The sequence below is a fragment of the Scyliorhinus canicula genome, chromosome 15 (genome assembly GCF_902713615.1).
Source record: "Scyliorhinus canicula chromosome 15, sScyCan1.1, whole genome shotgun sequence".
NCBI lineage: Eukaryota > Metazoa > Chordata > Chondrichthyes > Carcharhiniformes > Scyliorhinidae > Scyliorhinus > Scyliorhinus canicula.
This window is the reverse complement of record NC_052160.1, coordinates 139265864-139278646: the sequence shown is the minus strand read 5'-3', so window position 1 is coordinate 139278646 and position 12783 is coordinate 139265864. Positions and strand designations below refer to the sequence as shown.

Below are 12783 nucleotides of genomic sequence, written 5' to 3'. Positions count from 1 at the left end.
AAGAGGGTCATTCAGGAGTCTGGTAACAGCGGGAAAAAGGCTGTTTTTGAACCTGTCCGTGCGTGCTCTTAGACTTTTGTATCTCCTGCCCGATGGGAGAAGTTAGACGAGAGAATAACCCGGTTGGGAGGGGCCTTTGATTATGCTGCCCACTTTGCCAAGGCAGCGGGAGGTGTAGACAGAGGCAGTGGATGGGAGATGACATGATAACCTGATATGTTCAATGATCGTAGATTCAACATTACAGAATAAAACCATTCAGCCCATTGCACGTTAACCCTAGCTTTTCAAACTGGCGTTCTCTTTAATTCCTTTGCCGTATCTGTCTCTACACTGTTATTTATTGTCACTTTTTAAATGTGCACCAATTCCCTTTTAAATAATATTACAGTACAATTAGACACTTAGTATAATGCATTGTACTAACATCTCATGAAAAAGATTAACCTAACTTCCCTCTTTGTTCATGTGGTAATGTGTAGTCTGGAGTGCGTGTGTGAGGGTGTGTGTGTAATCTAAAGTGTGTGTCTATGTATGTGCGTATGTGTAGTTTGGAGTGTGTATGGGGGGGGTGTCGGTGTGTGGGGGAGGGTGTATATAGTCTGGAATATGTGTGTGCGTGTGTGGGTCTGTGTGTGAGGGCGTATGTCGTCTGGAGTGTGCCTGTGTGGGTGTCGTCTGGAGTTTGTGTGGGTGTGAGGCTGTGTGTGTGTGTGTGTGTGTGTGTGTGTGTGAGGATGTGTGAGTGGTCTAGAGTGTGAGTGTCTGTGTGTGCGGGAGGGTGTGTGTGTCTGTGTGTGTGAGGGTATGTGTGTCTGTGTTTGTGGGTGTGTCTGTGTGTGTGAGGTGTGTGTGTCTGTGTGTGTGAGGGTATGTGTGTCTGTGTGTGTGAGGGTATGTGTGTCTGTGTTTGTGGGCGTGTCTGTGTGTGTGAGGGTGTGTGTGTCTGTGTGTGTGAGGGTATGTGTGTCTGTGTTTGTGGGCGTGTCTGTGTGTGTGAGGGTATGTGTGTCTGTGTTTGTGGGTGTGTCTGTGTGTGTGAGGTGTGTGTGTCGGTGTGTGTGAGGTGTGTGTGTCTGTGTGTGTGTGAGGGTGTGTGTGAGGGTATGTGTGTCTGTGTTTGTGGGTGTGTCTGTGTGTGTGAGGTGTGTGTGTCGGTGTGTGTGTGAGGGTGTGTGTGAGGGTATGTGTGTCTGTGTGTGTGTGAGTCTGTGTAGTCTGGAACCTGTATGTGTGTGTGTGTGAGGGTATGTGTGTCTGTGTGTGTGTGTGTGTGTGTGTGAGGGTATGTGTGTGTGTGTGTGTGTGTGTGTGTGTGTGTGTGAGGGTATGTGTGTCTGTGTGCGTGTGAGTCTGTGTAGTCTGGAACCTGTATGTGTGTGTGTGTGAGGGTATGTGTGTCTGTGTTTGTGGGTGTGTGTGAGGGTGTGTGTGTCTGTGTGTGTGAGGGTATGTGTGTCTGTGTGTGTGTGAGTCTGTGTAGTCTGGAACCTGTATGTGTGTGTGTGTAAGAAATAGTAGCATTAACAAGATAGGTTCGATAATAAGGAAGAACAATCTTGTTAAGCCTCAGCTGGGCGATTCTTTCTCTTACAGTCGGGGTTTGACCCAGTGAAGGTTTTATTAGCCAAGAAGAAATACCTCAAAGCTGCAAAAAAGGAGGAACAGGAAATAGACAGAAGACCAAGTAATCTCGTTACCAAGGTATGAAAAGACGTGATTGCAACAATAGACAACTGCCAGGCAAAGTTGCACAAGCAATTACAGTTTGTAGTGTGACAAGCAATTACAGTCTGTAGTGTGACAAGCAATTACAGTCTGTAGTGTGACAAGCAATTACAGTTTGTAGTGTGACAAGCAATTACAGTCTGTAGTGTGACAAGCAATTACAGTCTGTAGTGTGACGAGCAATTACAGTCTGTAGTGTGACAAGCAATTACAGTCTGTAGTGTGACAAGCAATTACAGTCTGTAGTGTGACAAGCAATTACAGTCTGTAGTGTGACGAGCAATTACAGTCTGTAGTGTGACCAACTCTTTCCAAATGAAAAAGAAAAAGAATTGCAAATGGGGGAGAAACACAGCAGGTCCATTTGCAACCAGGCAGAGGAAGCTGCGATTTGAAGTTTTAACACCTCCAGGAGTGAGTTTTTTTTCTCAGAAGCAGGAGGTGTGCAGAGGAATGCCTGGTGTTCTGACTGCATGGAGATGATGCCATGTTGATGTATGTAACTAGAGCCTTAGTCAGAATGCAGTTCATGAAAGCTTAGGACACTTCCTGCCCTAACCTTCAACACCCCCCACCCCCACCCCCAACACCACCCTTGCCCCCACCCCCACGACCACCCTTGCCCCCCCCCCCCCCTCCAAACCACTTGCCCCATTACCAGGGGATTGTTCCTTTGGTGATTGATGGATGCCTCCCACTGCCCAACATTTCGTTCCCAGCTGCTGTGACCCAGGCTGGGGGGCTGATTGAGTAGCACAGCATGCTGCCTGTGGTAGGGCGACACGGTAGCACAGTGGTTAGCACTGTTGCTTCACAGCGCCAGGGTCCCAGGTTAGATTCCCGGCTTGGGTCACTGTCTGTGCGGAGTCTGCACATTCTCGCCGTGTCTGCGTGAGTTTCCTCCGGGTGCTCCGGTTTCCTCCCATAAGTTCCGAAAGACATGCTGTTCGATAATTTGGACATTCTGAATTCTCCCTCTATGTACCCAAACAGGCGCCAGAATGTGGCGAACATGGGATTTTCACAGTAACTTCATTGCAGTGTTAATGTAAGCCTAATTATGACAGTAAAGATTATTATATACCTATGGGCTGTATCATAGTTGGATGGTATGTGACCTCCAACCAGCAGGTGGTGGTACAGACACACCATGCAGTCTCTGGACCAAGGTCATGTGACCTGTGACTCCGATACATGGGGAGGCACACAGGCCACCTTCAGAAGAAGATCGAGAGGATAATGTGAATGGTCAGTGCTAGGTTCCAGTTCCAGAGGAGTAGTTAGCAGACTTCATGATAACGTGCTGTCTTACCAGACGAGACTCAATAAAAGATTCTGATTTGGACAAGTCGCCGTGTTTGGTGGATTCCTTCAAACAGAGCATGCTGCCAAGCTCAAGACAGTTTGCTTACTGGCACAGCCCCTGTCACAGAAACACTGCTCTCATCAACAGCCCCCTTCAATCCTCCCCCAACCCCTCCAATCAGAGTTAAAATCAGGACTAACATTGCAAGCAGAGGTACAGACCTCGATCAGACCTCTTTCTCTGGTCCCAACCTGACTTGCTGGGTCACCTGCAATTCCTGCTTTGGATTCAGGAAGGAAATTGCCAAAGCAAGGAAATTAACATTTCTGCCTCACAGAATCCATTCGGCCCATCGAGCCTGCACCGGCCCTCTGAAAGAACACCCAACCCAAGCCCACTTCCCCACCCTATCCCAATAACCCCTTAACCTAATCTACACATCTTTGGACACTAAGAATGGCCAACCCACCTAACCTGCACAATTCTGGACTGTGGGAGGAAACTGGAGCACCCGGAGGAAACCCACGCAGACACGGGGAGAATGTGCAGACTTCACACAGACAGTGACCCAAGCCGGAATTGAACCCGGGACCGTGGCGCGGTGAGGCAGCAGTGATAACCGCTGTGCCACCGTGTCGCCTAGTGCAACCAATTCTGGGCACTACTTTTTTAGCAGGATGACAAGGTGCAGAAGAGATTTACTAGAATGGTACCAGCAATGAGGGTCATTACAAATCATTCTACCGAGGCCTCCTGCATTGAATTCTTCCTCCCTCGCTTCCTGTTCTTTGTTGCAATTCCATGAAAGCATTTGTTCATCATTGCTGACTGCTTTGCGCCATTTTGCCAGCTTGTTCCTTCCCCTTTCATTAAACTCTCCATTCTCTTTTGTCTTTTGCAGCAAGTGTCTTTACAGGAGCTGGTGAAAGAGGTGGAAGCTGAATCAACCATGGACTGTAATAATAACTCAGTGGATGAAGCTCCCAGGATATCCTACATCACAGTCAATATCCCTAATGGGTTACACGAGGGAACGCAGAAACCCGCAACAGATCTGGAGAATGACGACGACCCCATTAAACTTGCACACCCCATACTTGACGTTCACACCCTCATCTTGGACATGAGTGGAGTCTGTTTTGTGGACCTCATGGGAATTAAAGTCCTGGGAAAGGTAAGCATTGACAATTGTCAGCTGAAACATCGACGTTGCTCTATCCCACCATTGTGCTCCCATGTCTGCAGGAATCTCTGGGTTTCACAAGGAAATTACCTGGGGCAGTATTCACTGTTTTTTGAGAGTGTTGACGCCAGCGGAGGAACTATGGCATTTTGCGACGGAGAAACCGGCAGGGAACCCTCACCCACCCTGCGACCGGTGAGGGGACGGCAGCCGCGCCGAGTACAACTCCCGGCTCCCATGACAAAAACAGCTGGAGAATTTCATGGTCCGTGGCTGCGCAAGCCCACCGCGACGTCCTGGAGCGGTCGCGCCGTGATACATGACGCAGGCCGTGCGCAGACCCAACCTGCCAAATACTTTGCCCTTTGCCCTGCCCTTTGGCCACCTCCTGGACATCCCCTACCAGTCCCCCCCCCCCCCAGCGCTTATGGAAGCCCCCCGCCCCCGGCCAGCAGCGCGGCTCTCGGACAACTTTGCCGACGCTGGGCATAGTCCGTAGCCGCCACACCAGGTGCCCGCCCGCTGAGACCACAAGTGAACCGCACCGTCGGGAACTTGGCCCAACAGCGGCGGTGAATCGCGAAGGCCCCGGGGAATAGACGGTCAGGCCCGTGAATTATATGCCAACGGTGCTTAAACGCCACGCGGCAAGCAACGCATTTACCCCATTTTCGGGGTGCCAGAGGAATCCCATTTGGCTTCAAACCGGCGCCCACGGCGATGTTAGAGCCGGTGACTATTCACCGCCCAGTCGTGTTTCACGATTTCAGCATCAGCCAATGGTGAATCCGGCCTCTGGTATTTGGAGAAAGTAAGGAGAATGAGGAAAACTGAGCACCCATCGGGGGAAGGTGAAAGGGTTAGAGGGAAAAGTAAATTAACAAATTCGAAGAGAAAAAAATCCAAGCCTGCATCAAAAAAACTCATCATTCTTAGAAAAAAGCTGAAGCATAAGTTAAAGAACTCATTCTCTGACTGTATAGGCCAGTGGTGGTCAACCTGTAGATCAACGGCCACATGTGGCACATCTGAGTTCTGAGTGCGGTCCACAAGACATTTTGTTGACCATTACCCACACGCAGGGTCGCCACCTTCCATCCGCGTAGCTTTTTTTCCTACCAGTGTGAGTGAAGTGATTCGCACATGAAACAAGGGCCAGTGAAGTGAGGTGCATGAATTTTGATGCGTTGAAGCAAAATATCAATGGGAGCCGTGCGTTTCCTCTGCATCCACTCGAGGCGTGACTGTTTCATTTACATAGATTTACATAGAATTTACAGTGCAGAAGGAGGCCATTCGGCCCATTGAGTCTCCACCGGCTCCTGGAAAGAGCACCCTACCCAAGGTTAACACCTCCACCCTATCCCCATAACCCAGTAACCCCACCCAACACTAAGGGCAATTTTGGACACTAAGGGCAATTTATCATGGCCAATCCACCTAAACGGCACATCTTTGGACTGTGGGAGGAAACCGGAGCACCCGGAGGAAACCCACGCACACACGGGGAGGATGTGCAGACTCCGCACAGACAGTGACCCAAGGCGGAATCGAACCGGGGACCCTGGAGTTGTGAAGCGATTGTTCTATCCACAATGCTACCGTGCTGCCCTTGTCTTTACCATTTGAAGTTCACAGCTCTATTAATATATGAATGATTAAGCATTTTCTATAACTCGTTACGAAATATTTGGCCTGAATTGAATAGTATTTAATCTTATTCATGGGGTCACGGTTAGTGAATAAGATCGATTTCAATCTTGTAGCCCACTGCGATGGAGGAGGAGCACTCATGCGGCCCACTCACCATCCCAGGTTGTTCTTCACTGGTTCAGAGAATCATGGCTCTTGTACCGTAGATCAGAACCTGTCCCTGTTTCTGCTCTGGTCATATTTTGCACGACATATAGCAGCGGAATAATACTTGGGCACCGGAATTCGTAGGTGCCTGCTCCACTGACAGGACAAGAATATAAACCCTGCCTGCCTTTGTCCAAAGTCATCAACTCCAACACTGCTTGCAAGGATGGAGTCATTGGCATGGCTGGAACAGGTAGATCGTGCCTTGCATGTGGCATTGTCCTGCCCAATACTCACTCAGAAGGAAACCTATTTTCCGAACCGACTGTTCATTAATGCATCACGTTCATTGTGTTTTCATAGAATCCCTACAGTACAGAAAGAGGCCATTTGGCCCATCGAGTCTGCACTGACCCTCTGAAAGAGCACCCCACCTAGGCCCCATCCCCCAACCTATCCTTGTAACCCCACCAAAGGGCAATCTGGCATGGCCAATCCACCAAACCTGCACATCCTTGGACAGTGGGAGGAAACCGGAGCACCCGGCGGAAACCCACGCAGACACGGGGAGGATGTGCAAGCTCCACACAGATAGTCGCCGAAGGTGGGAATCGAACCTGGGTCCCTGGCGCTGTGAGGCAACAGTGCTAACCACTGTGCCCCCGTGCCGGCTGTAGTTTGGTGACCCCCCTTGCCAATTAAAAACATCCTGTACGGCCTTTCAATTTATTCACTGAATTTTTTTAAACAACAAATTTGAAAAATATAGAAATATGAATGTAAAAGGAAAATATATGATCATTTATATTTTGCTTCATCGCATCAAAATTCACTTCACACACAATTACTTTTTCTGTCGAGTGATTGCCATTATTTAGGCGAGTAGAGAAGGCTATTTTGTGCACAGCAAGACTCCACAAGGAGCAATGTGGCAAATGACCAGACGATGATTTTGACTGGAATTGGCAGAGGGGAGAATAAGGCGAAATATAAAATGATGATTTAACAAATGCAAATGAAGCTAGGCGGAAAAGAGACGTCACTCCATCTTGTGTTTCCTATGTTGGATTGTTGGCATTTCTGCAGAATATCTTCTTATTTTTTGTAACTTGTTGTTTATGCAGATGTGTTCGAATTACAAGAAAATTGGTGTCACAATTTATCTGGCTGGTATACGAGGTGAGGCCATTTACATCTAAAATGTCATCACTTAATTTGTAAATGACGACGTGGTATCGATTAGCATCTTATCAGATGTAGTTTGTGATCATCAAGTTGAGGATGTCCATGCTCGGGGATATTCACAGAATCACAGAAAATACAGTGCAAAAGAGGCCATTCAGCCCATCGAGTCTGCACCAACACATGAAAAACATCTGACCTGCCTACTTAATCCCATTTGCCAGCACTTGGCTCACAGCCTAGACATTTCCATTGCTGGCGAGGCATTACATTTACATTCGAAGTATCCAACGTTATTGACAACTGCTCCAAGTTGAGGGATAGCATGGTTAGACATTTCTTCTACTCTTCTTCAACAATATGACTAAACCCAAGCTCAGAACGTAACTCCTAACTGTACCGATGTGACAATTTTCACTCCCCACAATAGCCTCTCTGAGTCAATTTGACACCAATCAGCGCTGAATTATTGGCACCAAAGCAAAATGCGGCAAATGCTGGAAATCTGAACTTTTTGGCGGCATCTGTGAAATGGGAAACCGAGTTAATGCTGCAGGACAATGAATGTCTTTGTCCATCGATCTCCCCAGACCAGGAGAACATTTCCAACATTATCTGAATTGGAGCGAGTTTGTGCGATAGGTGGAGGTTCACTAGGGAGGTATCTTGATTTACTAATAAACGCAATAACAAATGGCCAAGTTGTACAGGTGTTTAAGCATCCACATCCTTCACAGTGGAGTGATAGGATGTGCATTCAGGGCCACCATTCTCTGCACAGAGAGTTCCTGGTCTTTTGAATAAAACATAAATAAATAATCTCTATTAGTGTCACAAGTAGGCTGACATTGACACTGCAATGAAGTTACTGTGAAAAGCCCCGAGTCGCCACACTCCGGCGCCTGTTCGGGCAAGCTGGTACGGGAATTGAAGCCGCCCTGCTGGCCGTGTTCTGCATCACAAACCAGCTGTCTGGCTCACTGAGCTAAACCATCCCTTGTTACAGAGGCCAATCATATCTCCACGAGGATGGTTCTTGTGCTTGCTAGTCATCTTCAGCAGCAATGATATAGACTTGGTCTCCGTCATGACTATTTAGTTGGAGAGGGCACAGAAGGAAGCAAAATGCCATTGACATTTTTCTTCTTTCTCGGTGGAGAAACAGCTGGCCTCACTCAGTATAGGTAAGTCCATGAACCTACTATGTGGGCAGTAGGAGCCATGTTTTAGTTTAAAAGTACACTTGTTAAGGATACTCAGGTGCCAGGAATTTAAATGTGAACTTGTGAAATTGAATTCTATAAACCAAATAATCCATGAGTTAGCTCGTACCATTGAACAAAAAATAGTCAAAACTGTGGCAGATTGTCTCCAGCTTTTTATTTTATTCGTTCATGGGACATGGGATCACAGACAGTGCCAGCATTTATTGCCCATCCCTAATTGCCCGTGAGGGGACAGTTAAGAGTCAACCACATTGCTGTGGGTCTGGAGTCACATGTAGGCCAGACCCTGTAAGGACGGCAGATTTCCTTCCCTAAAGGATATGAGTGAACCAGATCTGTTTTTACGACAATCGCCAATGGTTTCATCAGTTTACTGAGTTTAAATTCCATCCCCTGCCGTGATGGGATTTGAACCCGCGTCCCCAGATCATCACCTGGCTCTCTGAATTACTAGTCCAGCGACAATGCCACTATGCCTACCCTGCTTCACTAATGTTCTTCGGCAAAGGGATGCACTGCAGAAATTCACCAAGCTTCGATGGGTAGCACATTCCAAACCCACGATCTAAAAGGACAAGGGCATAAGGTACACGGAACACCACCTGGAGGTTCCCCTCCAAGTCACTCACCATCCTGACTTGGAAATATAACACCGATTCTTCACTGTCGCTGGGTCAAAATCCTGGAACTCTCTCCCTAACAGCACTGTGGGTGTACCTGCACCTCAAGGACTCCAATGGTTCAAGGAGGCTGCTCACCACCATCTTCGCAAGGGAGCATAGGGATGGCCAATAAATGCTGGCCCAGCCTGCAATGCCCACACCCCGTGAATGAATAAAAAAAAGGGACAGGCCTCTTTCTCCCAGTCTGGCCCATATCTATACATAAAAAAAACTTCAGTTCCACAATACTTTCCCGACTCTTGATGCAAGAACAATTGTGATTCAACAGATGATCTCACAAGGATGGGCAGTAAATCTGGCCTTGTCAACATTACTCACATCCTCAGATCAAATAAATAGAAACCACCAACATCGCCAGGCAGCGGATAAAAATAGCAAAATGTTCTAATATCAATATTCACCGCACCTGGAAAGGGAGATCTGTACTTTGTCTTTCTCATTAAGCCCTGACATTCTGAATCAGATCAATTAAAACAGTGTTGACCGAATGCACACACCGGATATAGTGATAATTCAGCCTTTTATTTGAAACAACAGATGCTGGCTCTGGTGTTTTTAAATGATATGCTTGCAGAGCACAAAGGTACAAACCAACAAGAGCTTTATTGGGAAGGTGTTGTCACACAGACTGCCCATTTGCCCGTATAAATGACTGATCATGTCATCAGTACGCCACGTAATTGGACCTTATTCCAACTAGGAAGAAATATGAATGCACAGTACTGTTTACCGAATTACATTGTACAATTTAATCGTGGGCCAATCACAATGTCAGAAACGAGTCATATGTTAAATTGTTCAAAGACATGGGGCGGGATTCTCTAATTGTTGCGTTTTACGACGGCGTGAACGGGCCGACCCGCCGACTAATGCTGGCCCGCAAAAGGGGCCAGCACGGCACTGGAGCGGTCCACGCCGCTCCAGCTGCTGATCCCGGTGCAAACTGGGCGCCGCAGGATCCACGCATGCGCAGTGACACCGACGCCAACGTGTGCAAATGCAGTGGCGTCGGCGCCAATCCGTGCATGTGCAGTGCCTTCCTTCAACGCGCCAGCCCCGACGCAACATGGCGCAGGATTACAGGGGCCGGCACGGAAGACACGAGGCCCCCAGCCAGAGAGGCCGGCCCGCCGATCGGTGGACCCCGATCATGGGCCAGGCCACATCGGACCCCCCCCTACCCCCCCACAGACCGCCCCCCCAACCCTTCCACACCAAGTTCCCGCTAGCTGAGAGCAGGTGTGAATGGCGCCGGCGGAACTCGGCGTTTTTATGACGGTCGCTCGGCCCATCCCGGGCCGAGAATCGGCGGGCCGGCCGTGTAGAGTGGCCCCCAAACGGCGGCGGCAATGGCGCCGATTCTGCGCTCTGCGGAGAATTGCGTGTCGGGGTGGAGTGGCGCGATTCGCGCCGGTCGTGAGGATTCTCCGGCCTGGCCCCGGGCTGAGAGAAACCCGCCCAGGGCATGTGACCTCCTCATGCCAATCAATTGATGACATGTTAGCAAGTTTCGATTTTATACCTAATCTAATAGCAATAGCTTCTCTTTATCACAAGGCTCTTCAGTAATAAATTGCTCCTGCACTTTGATTAAACACCTTTGACCACAACATAAACGTGGGTGTGTTTTATTGACTTGTTTATATTCTATACTATCAATAAGTATTGATTGTGGAATAATTACTGTGGATTTATACATAATATAGTAAGTACATGTGCCTTGGTAAACTGGAAATGCTGTGTCATTCTATCTGTAATCCGACTCTACAAGCTATTGTCATGGGTATTCACCATCTGTAAAGTTTTGCTCATGAACAATCATTTGATAGTTTCAGGAGCATCAAATGCTTGTTCTGGAGTTCTGCTTAAGGGAAGTTTGGGAGTTTCAGTGGTTCAAGCTATTGCTGACTGTAGGTAACCAAGTTAATATAATCAAGTGAGAAAAAACTCACATCAGAATGACACTCAATTTAAACAAGATTTCCCTTTCACAAAACCATGTTGACTCTGCCTGATTACCTTTGGCTTCTCCAAGTTCCCTGCTACAACTTTTTTAATAATAGCTTCTTCCATGTGGAGTTTGTACATTTTCCCCATGTCTGCTTGGGTCTCACCCTCACAACCCATAAAGATGCGCTGGGTAGGTGAATTGGCCATGTTAAATAGGTCCTACATTGGAAAAAAATAATTGTTTAAATAATAAAAATAGTAGCTTCTAACATTTTCCCGACCACAGATGTTAAACCAACTGGCCCGGAGTTCCTTGATTTATGTCTCCCTCCCTTTTGGAATCATTTACCATCTTCCAATCTGATAGGACCTTCCCGGAATCCAGGGAGATTCGGAAAATTACAATTGCTACAACAAATTACAATACCTAATGCACCAACTATCTCACTCGCCACTTCTTTCTAGGCCTTCGGGTAAATTCCATCAGGACCCAGACTCTTCCCAGTCCCCAGCTCCAGCAATTTGCTCAGTACCACCTCTCTGGTGCCTGTGGTTCTCCTGACTCCCTCCCTCCCCATCCATTTCCTGGTTAAAAACTGCTTCTGGGATGATATTTATGTCTTCTATAGTGAAGACAGTCGCAGAATACCTGTTCAATTTGCCTGCCATCTTCTTCTTTTCCAGTATCAATTCTCCAGACTCACTTTTTACGGCCCCTTAGCTCTTGGCCGCGTTGCGTCTGAAAGGCAGCGTGGTGTGCATTGGTAGATACCGGGAGATCCCTCTTCCGGGATTTACCCAGCTCACCACGTCTCGCGCGATCTAAAGCGATCTCGCAAGACGACGCAATCTGAATCCCACCCATTGTGGGCGGGATCACTATTTTGCAATTCTGCATTTAGAGTGAGACAGCTAGTCTCACCCTAATATACTCTCCCCTGATCTACCCGAGGCGTTGAGATCTAACTCCTTCGTCTCGGAGACAGCGGGCAAACACCATTCAGTGCTGGTCTCCACAAACGAGGACCAGAGAGGACGACACTTGTGGGGGTCTCCCAGGGGATCGGAGACCCCCCCCCCACTCCAGACGCTTGTCCTCTGGGCAGGGTGGTACCCTGGCATTGCCACCTGGGTGCCAGCCTGGCACTTCCAAGGTGCCCAGGTGGCACTGCCAGGGTACCAGGCTGGTATTTTTTTCAGGATCAGCCATAGGGGTGTCCTACACATGAGGGGTGTGGGGAGGGCTTGAGGACCCCCTTATAGGTGAGTTGGGGCTTTGGAGGGGAGGTTCAGGGGTCAGCTTGGGGGGTTGAGAGATAAATGACATCCCGATCTCCTCCTGCACTGAGGAGTTCCGGCGAGCAGAGCTTCATAGTGCAGGGAATGGGACAAAGTGCGGCCTCATTGGGGAATTTCCCGCTGTGGCCCCGAATTTAACCAGAGTCCCGTTAGATAGCGTGGTGTCTCTCCGTGCTCCGAGCACAGGGGCCCACCCGGCTAAACGCGCTCGGCAGGAGACACTGTTCCAATTCGGTTAGGTCGTCCTGTTCATCTTCTCTGCAAGTTGAAACGTATTTGCTGCATCTAAACCACCAAACAATCATCAGATCATAGTCTTCTTTAGACAGAGAGGTTACAGCCTGTTCAATCTTTCAATGCCTTTCAAAGATCTTTTATTCTGTCCTTATGGATTGTGAAACGCGTTCTTCTCAACGTACTGCCTGA

At 48.3% G+C, this 12783-nt stretch overlaps 1 protein-coding gene across 4 annotated transcripts in view; it reads left to right on the top strand.

Moving 5' to 3' along the window:
- Nucleotides 1–12783, top strand: part of LOC119978982 (solute carrier family 26 member 9-like) — a 126813-nt gene that overhangs the window by 98104 nt on the left and 15926 nt on the right. For all 4 annotated transcript variants that reach the window (XM_038820948.1, XM_038820949.1, XM_038820947.1 and 1 more), the window contains 3 exons: nucleotides 1597–1704; nucleotides 3936–4208; nucleotides 7142–7196. In XM_038820948.1, coding sequence (XP_038676876.1) covers nucleotides 1597–1704; nucleotides 3936–4208; nucleotides 7142–7196 — 436 coding nt within the window. The remainder of the gene's footprint in view (nucleotides 1–1596; nucleotides 1705–3935; nucleotides 4209–7141; nucleotides 7197–12783) is intronic.